This window comes from Coregonus lavaretus, assembly GCF_964263955.1.
Source record: "Coregonus lavaretus genome assembly, chromosome: 33".
Classification (NCBI taxonomy): Eukaryota; Metazoa; Chordata; class Actinopteri; order Salmoniformes; family Salmonidae; genus Coregonus; species Coregonus lavaretus.
Genome location: NC_140020.1, coordinates 29,112,796 through 29,129,854, shown reverse-complemented (window position 1 = coordinate 29,129,854; position 17,059 = coordinate 29,112,796). Strand labels below are relative to the sequence as shown.

Genomic DNA, 17,059 nt, shown 5'->3' with positions numbered 1-17,059 from the left:
GAAAGCACTGAGCTAGGCTGAAACACCTGCATTTTGGAGCTGCCTTACTCAAGAAAGCAAAAAAGAGACCATGTTTGTATGCAGCTTTATTAACACAAAGGGGATGATTTGGCTAAGGTGAGGGAGATGGCATGAATAACAGCACACCCACGATGGCGGGATGTGGGGGAGGGAGAGGAGGGAGAGGAGGGCAGGGGAAACAAACCACTGCATTCTCCTTTGTCTCTCTTTTCTCGTTTTCTCAGCTACACACAGGCACACACACAGGGCAAAAGTGCACCTTAGCTATGCTCTTAGCTATGCTATACACCCTGTACTTAACCGCGCTACTTAACAATTACCCTCCCGCAGTTTTATCATTGAACAAACTGTCTATTTCCCTCTGTATAACTACAGCAGAACTAGGACACTTCTCTCTCGCGCTCTCTCTCTGTCTCTCCCTTTCTATCTCTCTCTGTAATGCTCTGCTAACAGAGTTGTTGTGATGGTGGTGGGGGAAGGGGAGAGACAGAGCTGAAGAGGGAAGGGAGGCTGAGGAGGGAAGAGAAGGGAGGATGAGTCACAGTCTACAGACAGACAATGCCTCCCAGGTCCTTCCAACCTTGGCCCTCCTCCCTATTGATGTAACCACATCTGCTACCCACGATAAACCCCACCTCCCCCCTCCTTCCCCTCCTACTCCATTCATATCAGCTAAAAGTGTATACATGGCCTTTTAATTACGGTTAAACAATGTACCATCCCATGCCTCCTCTAACAGGCGAATTACCTTTACTGACAGCTCATCTGGTTGGTGGCGTGTAAATATTTGGAACTTGGGAAGGGAATGTGTAGTTAGAGAAACACCACCGCCTAGTGGGGAGGTTTGGTCCTGCATGTGCTGATGCCCGTTGGTAGACTGCATTTGAAACCATTTTAGTTAGCTTATAAACATGGTTTAGGTCTGAGGCGATTTTTGTTGTTACATTTTCAGGTTACCATATGTGTGTGTTTATACTTGTACAGAGCAGTATGTATTGCATGCTTGTTATTTTTCTATAAGACAAAAACAGAATATCACCACGTTTATAAATCACTGGTATTATTCTTAAATATCTGAAACACCCAGTCTTTCTTATAATGCACTTGGACTAGTCTGATTAAAAGCCATGTGACAAGCACACGCACGCACACACACTGTGGCCAAAATATGTGTGTTAAAATGTGAATTATAACACAGAATAAAGACCTATAGGCCACAGTCCTTTCTTGGCTATAAGACCACACAATAGCCCTTAGACTAGAGTCCTCCAATAAATCCTACTGTGAAGTGGAGAGCTGTAATCTGGGTCAAGGACACCCACTTACACATTATCAATACTAATAAGTAACTAGTATTACGGACAATTGATTTGAAACCCACTGAGAGATTGAATGACACCTCTGCATGACCAAATTCTGAAGCCATAAAAAGACAGTTCAAATGGGCCCTGAGAGAGATACAGACTTCAGACTAGAATGGTAACAATGTGGCCGGCTGTCTGGATGCCTGTGCCCTCAGCCTGATAAAAAGGCTGATCATGTACAGCTTTAAGGGGAGACAGATACAGCTTTAAGGGGATGAGGTTTGTCCATTTGGCCTAATATTGACATCCAGTATTTCCTCTAACATAGACCACAGCACTCATTGTGTAAAGCAATCGATACACCGAGAGCTGGCGGGACTAGGGCTAGGGGGTGATAGGGGGTTAGAGTATTGCTGAACACCCATCCGCTTCTACCCCAAGCCACTTCATGTAGATCTGAAAGGATTGGATGGGTATAAGCAATATGGTGAATATTCTACCTAGCCCATCAGAGGGCAAAGTGAAGCTATTACCAATTTCTATATTGCTAACAAAAACAGTCCCAATCCTAACCTCTCAGATATAATAGAAATGCCACCACCACCAGATGCATGAAAAGCACCAGAATTTAGCAGCCAAACATTGGATTTGGGATTGGGCACAGACAGGAGTCCTTTTCTCAGACCCTCTCTTTAGAACCTCTTCACTGAGAACACCAGGCCATGTCTGTTGAGGCGGTCAATGAGAGTTGTCCTGGCAAACGCAGCTCCTGGACTGTACACTCCTCCCCTGTAATCACAACATAGTGTTTAGTTAGCGACTTACAGTTAGTGAGTGATTTTTTTTTTTAATACTGGCCCCCTGTGGGAATCAAACCCACGACCCTGGTGTTGCAAACGCCATGCTCTACCCATGAGCTACATCCCTGCCGGCCATTCCCTCCCCTACCCTGGGCCAATTGAGCGCCGCCCCATGGGTCTCCTGGTCGCGGCCGGCTACGACAGAGCCTGGATTCGAACCAGGATCTCTAGTGGCACAGCTAGCACTGCGATGCAGTGCCTTAGACCACTGCGCCACTCGGGAGACTTAGGTCCTGTATATGCGTCTATTACGGTATATTTGTACTGTTACATTGTAATGATAGCTGCACATTTGATGTACCAGTGTGTAAGACTTTATTCTTTGTAGAACTATAATATATTCACGAGAGAGAGTGAGAGAGAGAGAGAGAGAGAGAGAGAGAGAGAGAGGCACCTGACTCACTTTATAGGAAGGAATTGTGGTTCATTCAGCACGGTGATAGCTGCCTGTACCATAGCAACTGGTGTGGCTACATAGCCAGGCTCTGTGGACCAATGAAAGTCAACATAGTTTATCAACAAAAACTATAGCAGACCAATGATAATCAAGACGTAGATAATAATAAGCACTGTGTGGACATTGGACAGAGCATGAATAGACATGATCCTGACCTGCATTACAACCAAACCAAAACAAGGCTACAATCAGAGACAATGTATTACCTGCTCCATGTATCTGGGTACATATCCTAGCGTTGGGTCTTCCCTGAGACGGGTCCAGCCCCTCAATATAACCCTCCCCGAAAAACGTCAGACTGAAAGATGTTCCCTCCATCTGGGAGAGGAAAGAAGAGGAGTCTTAGCGCTTAAAGTGATGAATGCTAACCTCCACTTCCAAAAACGGATCAAATGAATACAGTGCCTTTTTTTTCATAGTTATGTTATCAACATTGTACAAAGCCTGCATCCAAAACTTGACTAAGCATGAAACATTTATGGATGTTCTTCTCACTAGACACATGGCTATGACTGGGCCATTCATGTACACAACCGGTCAAAGGTTTTAGAACACCTACTCATTCAAGGGATTTTCTTTATTTTTACTATTTTCTACATTGTAGAATAATAGTGAAGACATCAAAACCATGAAATAACACATATGGAATCATATAGTAACCTAAAAAGTGTTAAACAAATCAAAATATATGTTATATTTGAGATTCTTCAAATAGCCACTCTTTGCCTTGATGACAGCTTTGCACACTCTTGGCATTCTCTCAACCAGCTTCACCTGGAATGCTTTTCCAACAGTCTTGAAGGAGTTCCCACATATGCTGAGCACTTGTTGGCTGCTTTTCCTTCACTCTGCGGTCCAACTCATCCCAAACCATCTCAATTTGGTTGAGGTCGGGAGGGCTTCTGTATACCCCCCCCCCCCCCCCTACCTTGTCACAACACAACTGATTGGCTCAAACGCATTAAGAAGGAAAGAAATTCCACAAATTAACTTTTAAGAAGGCACATCTGTTAATTTAAATGCATTCCAGGTGACTACCTCATGAAGCTGGTTGAGAGAATTCAAAGAGTGTACAAAGCTGTCATCAAGGCAAAGGGTGGCTATTTGATGAATCTGAAATATATTTTTATTTGTTTAACACTTTTTTGGTTACTCCATATGTGTTATTTCATAGTTTTGATGTCTTCATCAGGCCTGAGTCCACTACAGTACCTGCTTCCTGCTGGGTCCTGCCTTGGTGAACACGCCAAAGGAGAAGAACTCTGGAAACTGAGGAGCAGAAACATCAACCAATTCATTGGAACATTTAGCTGACTACCTCCATCTCCAACACAGGTAATTTCTTCTTGTTATCGCTGTACAGTACAGTAACTACAGTGGGGAGAATAAGTATTTGATACACTGCCGATTTTGCAGGTTTTCCTACTTACAAAGCATGTAGAGGTCTGTAATTTTTATCATAGGTACACTTCAACTGTGAGAGACGGAATCTAAAACAAAAATCCAGAAAATCACATTGTATGATTTTTAAGTAATTAATTTGCATTTTATTGCATGACATAAGTATTTGATACATCAGAAAAGCAGAACTTAATATTTGATACAGAAACCAAAATATTATATAATTGTTTGCAATTACAGAGATCATACGTTTCCTGTAGGTCTTGACCAGGTTTGCACACACTGCAGCAGGGATTTTGGCCCACTCCTCCATACAGACCTTCTCCAGATCCTTCAGGTTTCGGGGCTGTCGCTGGGCAATACGGACTTTCAGCTCCCTCCAAAGATTTTCTATTGGGTTCAGGTCTGGAGACTGGCTAGGCCACTCCAGGACCTTGAGATGCTTCTTACGGAGCCACTCCTTAGTTGCCCTGGCTGTGTGTTTTGGGTCGTTGTCATGCTGGAAGACCCAGCCACGACCCATCTTCAATGCTCTTACTGAGGGAAGGAGGTTGTTGGCCAAGATCTCGCGATACATGGCCCCATCCATCCTCTCCTCAATACGGTGCAGTCGTCCTGTCCCCTTCGCAGAAAAGCATCCCCAAAGAATGATGTTTCCACCTCCATGCTTCACGGTTGGGATGGTGTTCTTGGGGTTGTACTCATCCTTCTTCTTCCTCCAAACACGGCGAGTGGAGTTTAGACCAAAAAGCTCTATTTTTGTCTCATCAGACCACATGACCTACTCCCATTCCTCCTCTGGATCATCCAGATGGTCATTGGCAAACGTCAGACGGGCCTGGACATGCGCTGGCTTGAGCAGGGGGACCTTGCGTGCGCTGCAGGATTTTAATCCATGACGGCGTAGTGTGTTACTAATGGTTTTCTTGGAGACTGTGGTCCCAGCTCTCTTCAGGTCATTGACCAGGTCCTGCCGTGTAGTTCTGGGCTGATCCCTCACCTTCCTCATGATCATTGATGCCCCACGAGGTGAGATCTTGCATGGAGCCACAGACCGAGGGTGATTGACCGTCATCTTGAACTTCTTCCATTTTCTAATAATTGCGCCAACAGTTGTTGCCTTCTCACCAAGCTGCTTGCCTATTGTCCTGTAGCCCATCCCAGCCTTGTGCAGGTCTACAATTGTATCCCTGATGTCCTTACACAGCTCTCTGGTCTTGGCCATTGTGGAGAGGTTGGAGTCTGTTTGATTGAGTGTGTGGACAGGTGTCTTTTATACAGGTAACGAGTTCAAACAGGTGCAGTTAATACAGGTAATGAGTGGAGAACAGGAGGGCTTCTTAAAGAAAAACTAACAGGTCTGTGAGAGCCAGAATTCTAACTGGTTGGTAGGTGATCAAATACTTATGTCATGCAATAAAATGCAAATTAATTACTTAAAAATCATATAATGTGATTTTCTGGATTTTTGTTTTAGATTCCATCTCTCACAGTTGAAGTGTACCTATGATAAAAAATTACAGACCTCTACATGCTTTGTAAGTAGGAAAACCTGCAAAATCGGCAGTGTATCAAATACTTGTTCTCCCCACTGTATATGTTATATTCACACAGATCTGACAGTCACGGAGATTAACTGAGCGAAGGGCTCACAGTTAAAAGAAGAGGATGCCATTCATTTGTGTCTTTTCTGCACTCCTTTAACTACCCTTAATTAGGCCAACCAACTGTGACTGACAATTTCTCTTTACAAGCTTGGTAACCAAACTTGATTAATCTCATTTCCACAGACATCTAATGTGGATAAATACACTATATGGGCCCCTAAGGGCCCTGGTCAAAAGTAGTGCACAATATAGGGAATATGGTCTTGGCCTCTGGTCAAAAGTAGTGACTATATAGACAATAGGGTGCCATTTTAGGCACATTTTGGACACATACCGTAATGAGGAGCTTCCTTCCCAGGCCGAACTTCCCTAGGAACCAGAAGAGCAGGCCACCACAGAACATCTTTATCAACGACCAGACGCCACCGACCCCTACATACGCAGAGTACTGGACCTGAAGAGGGAGAGAGGGAGGGGGGAGGGGGACAGAGAGAAGGGGAGAGAGAGAGGAGAGAAGTAGAGAGAGGAAAGGAGGGAGAGAAGGGGGAGGGAGGGAAATCGATAAATAACTTTTAACTCCTCCGTGCTCCTGTAAGCTACTGATGCCCCCTGCTTCTACATAGTACTCCCCCAGTCCATGGAAAGGGTAGAGGAAGGGCACATCACAGGCACTATAATCTTTAGTGCACCATTGTTGGCCAGGAGCAGTGTTGAGACACACCACAGAGATAATGAGGAGAGAAAGATGATGAATCACTTGGAGCTGTTGTATGACTCATTATCATCTATCTCTCTCCACATGAAGAGACAGGGGTTCTTTCCAATCAATTTCTCTCCACATTGGATGTTTGTGAGTAAATGAGGCTTCATTAAATAGTTTCATCGGAAGCTAGTAAATGGATGAAAATGTTGACAGTCAGCGTTGCTTGACCTAATTAGGGGTTGTGAAAGCAAGGAAGGGGATAGACACGTAGATACTGAGGTAGACTATGGACATGACAGGAGTTGTACCTATAGTATAATAACATAATTTAGCAGACGCTTTTATCCAAAGCGACTTACCGTCATACGTCCATACCAAACACATTTGGGTGGTCCCAGGAATCGAACCCACTATCGTGGAGCTGCAAGTGCCATGCTCTACTAACTGAGCTACAGAGGACTATGTACCTACAGTTGAAGTCAGAAATGTACATACACCTTAGCCAAATACATTTAAACTCAGTTTTTCATAATTCCTGACATTTAATCCTAGTAAAAATTCCCTGTCTTAGGTCAGTTAGGATCAACACTTTATTTTAAGAATGTGAAATGTCGGAATAATAGTAGAGAGAATTATTTATTTCAGCTTTTATTTCTTTCATCACATTCCCAGTGGGTCAGAAGTTTACATACACTCAATTAGTATTTGGTAGCATTGCCTTTAAATTGTTTAACTTGGGTCAAACGTTTCGGGTAGCCTTCCACAAGCTTCCCACAATAAGTTGGGTGAATCTTGGCCCATTCCTCCTGACAGAACTGGTGTAACTGAGTCAGGTTTGTAGGCCTCCTTGCTCGCACACGCTTTTTCAGTTCTGCCCACAAATTTTCTATAGGATTGAGGTCAGGGTTTTGTGATGGCCACTCCAAGACCCTGACTTTTTTGTCCTTAAGCCATTTTGCCACAACTTTGGAAGTATGCTTGGGGTCATTGTCCATTTGGAAGACCCATTTGCGACCAAGCTTTAACTTCCTGACTGATGTCTTGAGATGCTGCTTCAATATATCCACATAATTTTCCCTCCTCATGATGCCATCTATTTTGTGAAGTGCACCAGTCCCTCTTGCAGCAAAGAACCCCACAGCATGATGCTGCCACCCCCGTGCTTCACGGTTGGGATGGTGTTCTTCGGCTTGCATTTTCCTCCAAACATAACGATGGACATCATTTTCTGGAATTTTCCAAGCTGTTTAAAGGCACAGTCAACTTAGTGTATGTAAACTTCTGACCCACTGGAATTGTGATACAGTGAATTATAAGTGAAATAATCTGTCTGTAAACAATTGTTGGAAAAATTACTTGTGTCATGCACAAAGTAGATGTCCTAACCGACTTGCCAAAACATTTTACATTACATTTTAGTCATTTAGCAGACGCTCTTATCCAGAGCGACTTACAGTTAGTGAATGGGTGAATACATATTTTTTTATACTGGCCCCCCGTGGGAATCGAACCCACAACCCTGGCGTTGCAAACACCATGCTCTATCAACTGAGCTACATCCCTGCCGGCCATTCCCTCCCCTACCCTGGACGACGCTGGGCCAATTGTGCGCCGCCCATGAGTCTCCCGGTCGCGGCCGGCTGCGACAGAGCCTGGATTCGAACCAGGATCTCTAGTGGCACAGTTAGCACTGCGATGCAGTGCCTTAGACCACTGCGCCACTCAGGAGACATTCCAAACTATAGTTTGTTAACAAGAAATTTGTGGAGTGGTTGAAAAATGAGTTTTAATGACTCCAACCTAACTGTATGTTAACATCCGACTTCAACTGTAAGTGGGTATTGTATGTGGCAGTAGATGGGGTTTGACAGTGGGCTTGGTATTGAGCAGGTTGTTTAGGCTAGCCATGATGGATAAAATACTGGGCAAAGGAGCCTGGGTACCAGTCTGTTTCTGCTTTAGCCAACTGGTCGTTTTCTTGCCATGCCAAACAGCTACGCATAAGCAAGACAACAATGTAGCATCGTTGAGTTATTGAATGCAGGCAGACACAGTCAGGCAATAGAGGTGTGTGGTTGTGTTAGATCTTACTGGTAACTCCTGATGCTCCTCATACAGGAAGCGCTGGGATCTCCTGACCACCGATGGGTCTGAGCCCATGAAGGGTATGGCATACTGGTCAATCTCCTTACTGAAGAACAGGCTACCCCTGAGGAATACACACACACACACATACACACACACACATACACATACACACACAAGTCAGTTTACTTCCAAATACACTCTAGAATTTGCCATCAACTCATTTCATCTATATTGATAGACTAGTCCTCTAAATCCACTTCAGCATTGCCAACACCAACTGTGCCATGCCAATAAAATGCAATTACTTTTAATGCAAATGGATGAACACAGACTGTCTGTACATTAGACATCTGCCAATACCTCTTCTTGACTTTGGCTCCTACAACTGGGAGAGGTTGGTGGCCAAACTTCTTCCTCAGCTTCCTCAGGGAACCGCTGTCTGCAAAGCCGTAGATGGCTGACTGCCATGTGCCATCGTGGGCACAGCCTCCCTACAGGGAAGGAAGGAACATCCCAAAGCTTTAGCCAAGTCACCATCACAACAAACAAACTATTAAAGGGATAGTTCACTCCGAAATTAAAGTCTGTCAGAATTCACCATGACACCAAACAAATTGTAAAGGGGATAGTCCGCCCGAAAACCAACGTTTGTCAGACATTTTCTGACCTCAAAAGTGGTTTATGAGTCCACGTCCCATGCCATTTGTTGTGTCTAATGAAATGATGAAATTAGACGGTGCCTACAGTTCCCATTCATTCAGGATTGAGGCATATAGCTGGATCTAAACAAAATAATGGTGTGGACCTTGGAATCATCTCAACATTAGATCACTTTAAGGCTCTACAAACATCTGACAAACTTTGATGTATGACTACATTTCCCATAATGCATGTAGGAAACAGGAAGTGATAGAGCTGTCTACCTCAGGACCAGTGTGTACAGTCAGGAAGCTCTCCACAGCTGTCAGTGTTCCTGTTAACGGATATGACACAGTGTTATTATATATCCTTTACTCAAGGACAGACTGGTCTAGTGCACAGATAGAAACCTCATTGGAAACCAACAAGGGTACTAATGCAGTGAGTTAATTGTGTACTGTAGCTGTTTCATCCTGTTTGGAATTCAGCTAAAAACACAAACATCTTCTTTGCCAAAATGGTGCTGTAATTCATCATTGATAACAGGAAAAACACCAGTAAAGCAGAAAGAGCCTGCAAATGCAATGTCAAGGGCAAAAATAAGTATGAGAAGTAGAATTGTATCTTCTTCACAGATGGCTTCCATCATCACAAACCCAGAGACACAAACAAGTGTTGTTCTCTATAAAACATTTTAAAAAACATTCACAAACCCAACTAACAGTGTAGCTCTCTACCTTTAAACTGGTTCCTTGTGTACAGGATGCCCATGTCAGCTGGTATGGAGTCAAAGCCACAGCTGCCAATCACATACACTCCACTATCCATCGCTCTGCTATGGTAGTCCAGCTGCATTCTCTCCAGGAACTATGAACCACAATACAAGACCACCATAAAAACACTATGTCAACCGATCTGGTAGGGGAGACATGGGGTGCATCCCAAATGGCATGCACTACTTTTGACCAGACTATGTTGTGAATAGGGTGCCATTTGGGTGTGATTTGGGATGCACCCTTGGCCAATATATTGAATGTGTTTCACAGATATGAGCATAAAGCTCCTAAAATCCGAATACATCCTACTATCCTTGTCTCTGTAAAGTGCAATGCCTCTCATAGACAGTAATAAAACTAGGTTGGAGGTAGAGGCTAGTGAAGGCACTGAATTGAGCCATAAAAACGGACATTTAATATGATGGTGTTGTATAATGACAGAGCCTACTACCTGAGGTTCTCCACAGATGTCTATGCAGTGGGCTCCATTCTCTATGCAGGCCTTAACCACTGGCTCACCATAGAACCTGTACTGGGGAGACAAGAAAAAGGACTTAATAAGATTTGGTGTTAATGGAGGTATGGGCTTGTGTGTGTATGTGTCATCAACACTTTATCAAAAGTCAAAAGTATAATCTCCCTATCAAATTGCCATACCTTCGCATTTGAGAACATGTTAATATGTTCCATACGCACTGATAAAGCTAGGTCTACTGTACTATACTGCAGTACCTGTGGACACAGCTACACAGTCAGCATATTCCTAACAAGCTTTCCAAATATCATTGGGGACATGAGTACCTTGGGAGTCTGGACAAATGACACCCCAGATCCACAGCTGTGCGAGGCCAGCCTTCATCCCAGGTCTCAATAACAACAACACTCATTATTACTGTAGACTTACTGGCCCCACACAGTTGAGAACTACCAGTCCTTGTTGGCACATGATGGCCAATGAATCTGCTTCGGAAACATCAGCCACAATGATTTCAACTTCAGTTCTTAACTCTGGCTTACCTGGAAACAGAGAGCAAAGTTGTACTGAATGCATGCATTGGTTAAAACTCACACATTTACAGTAAATCATAGCTTAATACCATTTTGGAATAGGCATTTAGAAAGGGAAAGGGAAAGGGGATACCTAGTCAGTTGTACAACTGAATGCATTCATCTGAAATGTGTCTTCCGCATTTAACCCAACCCCTCTGAATCACTGATCATATAGTTTGGACAGATTTGCATTATTAGACCTGGTGACCATTATTAAGCAAGTCACAAGGCAGTGGGATCAATATCAACTAAGATTAAACAGCAGTATCCCTATGTACCCAGTTAAATATTAAGACACCTGTTTAAAGGTCAAGTTCAGCAGTGTTGTTGTTTACCCATAGAGAACAACTGATACTGCTTGTGCATACTGCGCGCGCCTACAAAAACAAAACAAAAAAAAGGTTATTGAGGGGTTCTTTGTCAGAGGTGAGGGTGGTATGTGTAACCATTTTTCAGGTAGGGTTCTTTACTGCTCAGGAAGGGTTTTTTACTGCTCAGGAAGGGTTATTTACTGCTCAGTAAGGGTTCTTTACTGCTCAGGAAGGGTTATTTACTGCTCAGGAAGGGTTCTTTACTACTCAGGAAGGGTTATTTACTGCTCAGGAAGGGTTATTTACTGCTCAGGAAGGGTTCTTTACGGCTCAGGAAGGGTTCTTTACTGCTCAGGAAGGGTTCTTTACTGCTCAGGAAGGGTTCATTACTGCTGTGATGGTTGTGAAGAATCATCCTGTTCTTTCCCTCTCCTCCATGTTTTCCTTTATGCCATGAAATGCTAGATTGTTAAAAAGTTCCACTAATTTTACGGTACACTAGACGCTACTGGTTGCAGTGAAAGTACAGTAAACAACAACAACAAGTTACTGAATTTTCCGTATTTGTGCCAAGTGTTGTACCAGTTTAAGTGGTTGATGGTTATGTTGTTAAAGGTTGAGCACCTCTTTTACTGTAACACTGTCAGTTCTGCAATCTTTGTAAGAGCATGTGACAATGAAGAGCTGCACTGTTAAGAGGTAACTGTGCAGTGTTTCCCCTAGGATTATTTTCAGCAATGGTGGCAAGGGTAGCAGGGGAAAGTGCATTTTTACTACTGTTAGCGCAATGATATGCTAGCTGTTCACATCGACTTCCAGTCATGGAGCCAACGACTATCCATTTAAAAGGGCATCGCAACAGAAATGTTTTTACAAAATTACTTCATATTTTTTGCAGTGGTGGCAACAATTTGAATGAATATTGGGGAACACTGCTCTGCATTTCACAGTAACTTAATGGCAGTTAGCTGCCTGGCAGTTGCTGTGAATTTTGTGTTACCTAACTGGCAACTAGCTGTCAGTAAGTTAGTGTAAAATTCACAGTAACTTAATAGCCAGTAACTTACCTGCAACTAGCTGTCAGTAACTTACTGTACTTCACTGAACTTTACTAATTACAAGCGTAACATTAGTTGACAACTACTAAGCATTCTTTGTGGTTAGCACACTTGGAAGTCAGCCTCACCTGGCCTCAACCTCTTGGTTGACAGTCAACTGACCATCCTGCCACACCATCTGGTCAGTGAGTGCGACAGAGATCAGTCACAGTAAGTTACTGTGCATTTTACAACAACTACTTGCAGCAAGCTGACAGTAAATTGTAGAAAAATACAAATGAAATTCCTGGTGGCCAACTGCCATTATGTTACTGGTAAATGCACAGTAACCTCTTACCAGTGCAGCTCTTGATTGTCACAAGCGCTTACAAAGATTGTAGAACTGGAGTGGACAGATGAGGTGCTCAACCTTCATCAACATAACAATAAAACAACTTAAACTAGTACAACAGTTGGCACAAATACAACATATTTTAGATCATGCACCCAGATATGTTAATGAGCCCCCGCCAGCACTGCCCCCACCTACATTTCAGAGGGCACTAATGATTGTACCTTATATTGAATAGAAAAATGTACCATTATACTAGGTTTTGCGCATATGTATCCTTAAAGGTACTGACCAGTATTAACCGACATGCGAGTACCTAACAGTGTGTGCCATAAGCACATCTGAAGTATCTTATAAGTATAACTGTAGACCTGTTATTGGTTTTACCTGGAACCAGAGGGTTCTTCTTGAGAGGGTTCTAAATGGCACTCAAAAGGGTTCCCCTACAGGGACAAATCAAAGGGTTCTACATGGCACCCAAAAGGGTTCCCCCATAGGGACAGATAACAGAATCCTGCAACAAGAGGGTTCTTCATGAGAGGGTTCTACATAGAACCCAGTTGGGTTACCCTACAGGGTCAAAACAAAAATAAACCCAGGGTCCTTGTGAGAGGGTTCTAAAAAAAATCTAAGGGTTCTACGTGGCACCCAAAAGGGTCCCCCATAGGGACAAATGACAGAATGTCTATTGGTTCTAATCTTTTAAAGCTACAATATGTAACTTTTTGGCCGTCCCACCAAATTCACATAGAAATGTGAGTTATAGATCTGTCATTTTCATTGAAAGAATATCTAAGAAGCGGTAGATCTGTCTATGTGCGTTATTTCTATGCTTCCCATTCTTAAGTTTAGTTTTTGCATCTTTTACTTTCGGTTTTGTACACCAGCTTCAAAAAGCTGAAAATACAATATTTTTCTTTATGGAAAATATATTTCACAGTGGTTTAGATTCTTTACACTATACTTGCTTGTTTTGTCATATAAACTGAAATTAGGCGAACTATTAGAATTTTTGAGAGATTTCTGCATAGTGCATCTTTAACCATCTCTATCATACCCATAGACCCGGTGGTGTAGCAGGCAAGTCATGTTCCTGCATGTGGGCATTCGTGCATCTGGAACCCCTCTTTATACTTCTATTGGTTATTTTTAAGTTAGGACAGGCGGGAGGTGGGGACGCTCCAGTACAGTAGGTTAATGCACAATAACGTTGGTTCCCAGACGCCTATAAACCCCACATAAGAAGGGGTGGGGGCGACAACGGTAGCTAGCTAGCCATACACCGGTAGACAGTGTCCTTCGCCCCCGCCTGTCGGGCACTGTTTTCCAGCAGTTCTGTTAATGACGGCGAGGGCAGGTGTTCGGCAGGCGGAAAAGAAGGACACTGTGTGATAGCTTAGCCAGCTAGTCCTAAGGAGGACTCTGGTACACAGCAGGCGGGAGGCGACACTGTGTGCTGGGTCACTAGCAAGCTAGCTAGCACACAGTGTCACTAACTATCCTGTTACCCTTACGAAAAAAAGATTACAGTCAGAGCGCAGTATAACTGCAGTATGCTGCAAATACTGCATCCAAATAACACCATTTTTACTGCAGTAATTTTGCAGCGTAACTGCAGTTATTCTGCTATTACTGCGTCCGAAATACCACAGTCGACTGCAGTTACTGCACTTTTACAGCACTTTCAAAACGGCAATCTCTTTTTGTACACGGTGTCGCCCTAACCTCACACCTGCTGTGCTAGCGGAAGGCGGGGAAACCGGTCGAGAGGGGCATTCGCCCCCGCCTATCGGGCACGGTTTTCTCCGGTACACAGTGGGCGGGGGCGACACTGTGTGTTAGCTAACTAGCAAGCTAGCACACGGTGTCGCTAACTAGCTAGTTAGCACAGTGTCACCCCAGCCTCCCACCTGCTGTGCTAGCGGGAGGTGGGAGCGACCGGTAGACAGTGTCATTTGCCCCCACTTGTTGGGCACTGTTTTCCCGCAGTTCTGTTCATTATGGCGAGGGCAGGTGTTCAGCAGGCAGGAGCGAAGGACACTGTCTACCGGTTTCGCTCCCGCTAGCTAGTAAGAAAGACTCCAGTAGGCGGGGGCAAAAAACCTCTGATAATACTTTTATTACCCTTTTGACCCACATTCACACGAATGAAGGGGGGGTTAATGAATGAACCAATGGGATGCTCAAGGGGGGTAGCGTGAATGCCCACATGCAGGAACACCCCGATTTGCAGGCTGCAGTTGCACACTACTGTCGCTGGCAACCTAGAAGTTGTGAGTTCAAATCCCAAGTGAGGATGACTCGCAAGTAATCAGAATACAGCAGCATACTGTCACTTACAGAAATAACACCTTAATCCAGCTCTAAAAATACAGTATATTTTTGTATACTCCCTTACAAAAAAAGATTGCAGTTTTGAAACTGTAGTAAAAGTGCAGTTACTGCAGTCCACTTATGGTATTTTGGATGCAGTAATTGCAGAATAACTGCAGTAAAAAAAAAAACGGTGTTATTTTGGACGCAGTATTTGCGTGTACTGCAGTTCTACTGCACTCTGACTGCAATTGTTTTTCCTAAGGGTTTACCATATTTTCACTGCAACCAGAAAGCGGGATTTTTTTTTATTTTTTTTTTACAGTACAATGAAGAACCATACAAATTGTTATACAAAGGTTTATTAGAAGAACCGTTATTAAAAGGTTCTCCACAGCCCAAAAAAGGGTTCCCCTACAGAGACAAACTGAAGAACCCTTTGTTACTAGCACCTTTTTTTGAGAGTGCAAGAGTTTATAGGCCTAGTCGGTTAAAGGCAACTGAAACCGTTGCCGCTGTTAATCATTATACAGTAGCCTAGTCAAACCATGCTTGACATAAAATCATTATTCAACTGGCAGCAGGCAGTATGCACTCGCTTATCTTTTCTGGTTAGTGTCAAACACGTACGGAGCATCTCGGCGGCTTGGTTCAGAACTCCCTCCAGCCGTTGTCTGCTACGCCCGGCCAAGGCCCATTTCAGAGAACCGCTGGGTCCTTCTAAGGCGCTCCGGGCTACCTCTTCCACCACAAACTGCCCGGTAAAACCGGAGGCTCCGAATATGATAATGTGATAAGGTCTGGTAGAGGTTACAGTCGCCATTGTGCACTAAAACTTCAGTTTACTGTAGCCTAGTTTACGCAGCGTGACGCGCAAAAACTACAATGTTAACCAATGCGTTCGGTATTACTGCAACGTAGGCCAAAAAAAATATCGATATTGAAATACTAAAGCTGAGATATGTAAAACCACATGGGTAGGCATAATAATGTTATCCGAAATAACTCGAATTTTGACTGAAAACATAAACTGCGCAGCAATCTTGCATGAGTCGACTGAGCTCTAGTCCAACGCTTGATATTATGCAGTATAAATACACACTTCTAGAATAATGGTGGCTGGTTTGGTTTCATGGTGCACTGAGACATCTTGTGAACTGTTGGTGGTATTACATCTTGAGTGGAGCACTGTAGGCTACAACATTGCACAACTCATGCCAATATGAACAATAAATAACATCACATACCAAGTTTCCTTGATATAATTTATGTTCCATTGAGAAAACAAGTCAACAAAAATACTGCAACATATAAACATAGATTGCATGATGCAACACAATAGTAAACAATATAGGCTGCTGCTACAGTGACAATTAGAGGCAACAATCATTGACATTACTCAACCGCAGCCATTTAGGACTTTATTCAATACGTATATTGCGGAAATACAGCATTACAGCGTGATTGAAATGGTTCCAATCGTTTTTCCACCATTCATTTTTCCCATAGGGGATTTTAGAAACACTTAAAATAAGGGCTGTGTTTCGTGTAGGCATACCCTGGCGTGACATTTTGATAACCATGTAAATCTCTATAGGACAAGGTGACTTATCAATATATTCGCCTGTATTTTTTTATGCTAATCAGCTGCTAATGTGGCTGTCATAAAGAACTAAAAATACCATGATGATCTGGAGGAGATTGCTGAATCAAGGCAACTGTAAGAATCTCTGGATTAACTATCTAATGTTAGCTAAATGTAGTAATGAATAAATGGTCTACATTTCTTTAAATTGACAATTCTGTGAACTGTCTTGTGCAAGTTTTAAATTGACACAGTACCTGTTAGCAAAGGTGTCAGCTAGAGATGACATGCAGGAGCTTGCAGGGATTTGTAGTCTTGCATGATGTCTACTTTGATTCTAATTAGCATTTTAGAAACTGAGCGTAAATAGAGCCGAATATATTGATAAAAGTCACCTTATCCGAGAGAGATTTACATGGTTATCAAAACGTCCCACCAGGGTAAGCCTACATGAAGCACATACATTATTTTAACTGTTTCTAAAATTCCCATAGTAAATTAATGGTGGAAAAACGATTGGAACCATTTCCCAGTTTGACCGCCAGTGTGGGGCTC

General features: G+C 43.2%; 1 protein-coding gene across 1 annotated transcript; it reads right to left on the bottom strand.

Annotated features, from left to right (window-relative positions):
- Positions 1–69: 69 nt before the first annotated feature.
- On the bottom strand, positions 70–16,006 carry LOC311108811 (saccharopine dehydrogenase-like oxidoreductase). Its single transcript, XM_084151578.1, has 12 exons — positions 15,550–16,006; positions 10,761–10,873; positions 10,308–10,388; positions 9,818–9,947; positions 9,365–9,414; positions 8,802–8,932; positions 8,445–8,562; positions 5,985–6,104; positions 3,855–3,911; positions 2,849–2,960; positions 2,589–2,670; positions 70–2,114 (listed from the first exon to the last, which is right to left on the bottom strand). The coding sequence occupies exons 1-12, from the start codon at positions 15,740–15,742 to the stop codon at positions 2,018–2,020; spliced, it is 1,284 nt and encodes a 427-aa protein (XP_084007704.1). The 5' UTR covers positions 15,743–16,006; the 3' UTR covers positions 70–2,017.
- Positions 16,007–17,059: the final 1,053 nt, after the last annotated feature.

Coding starts and splice junctions, on each gene's coding strand:
- LOC311108811 (XM_084151578.1), bottom strand. CDS start 15,742: ATGGCGACTGTAACCTCTACCAGACCTTATCACATTATCATATTCGGA. Junction 10,389..10,760: donor TTCTCAACTGTGTGGGGCCA/GTAAGTCTACAG, acceptor TTGTCTCCCCAG/TACAGGTTCTATGGTGAGCC. Junction 8,933..9,364: donor CTGTACACACTGGTCCTGAG/GTAGACAGCTCT, acceptor CCTTCCCTGTAG/GGAGGCTGTGCCCACGATGG.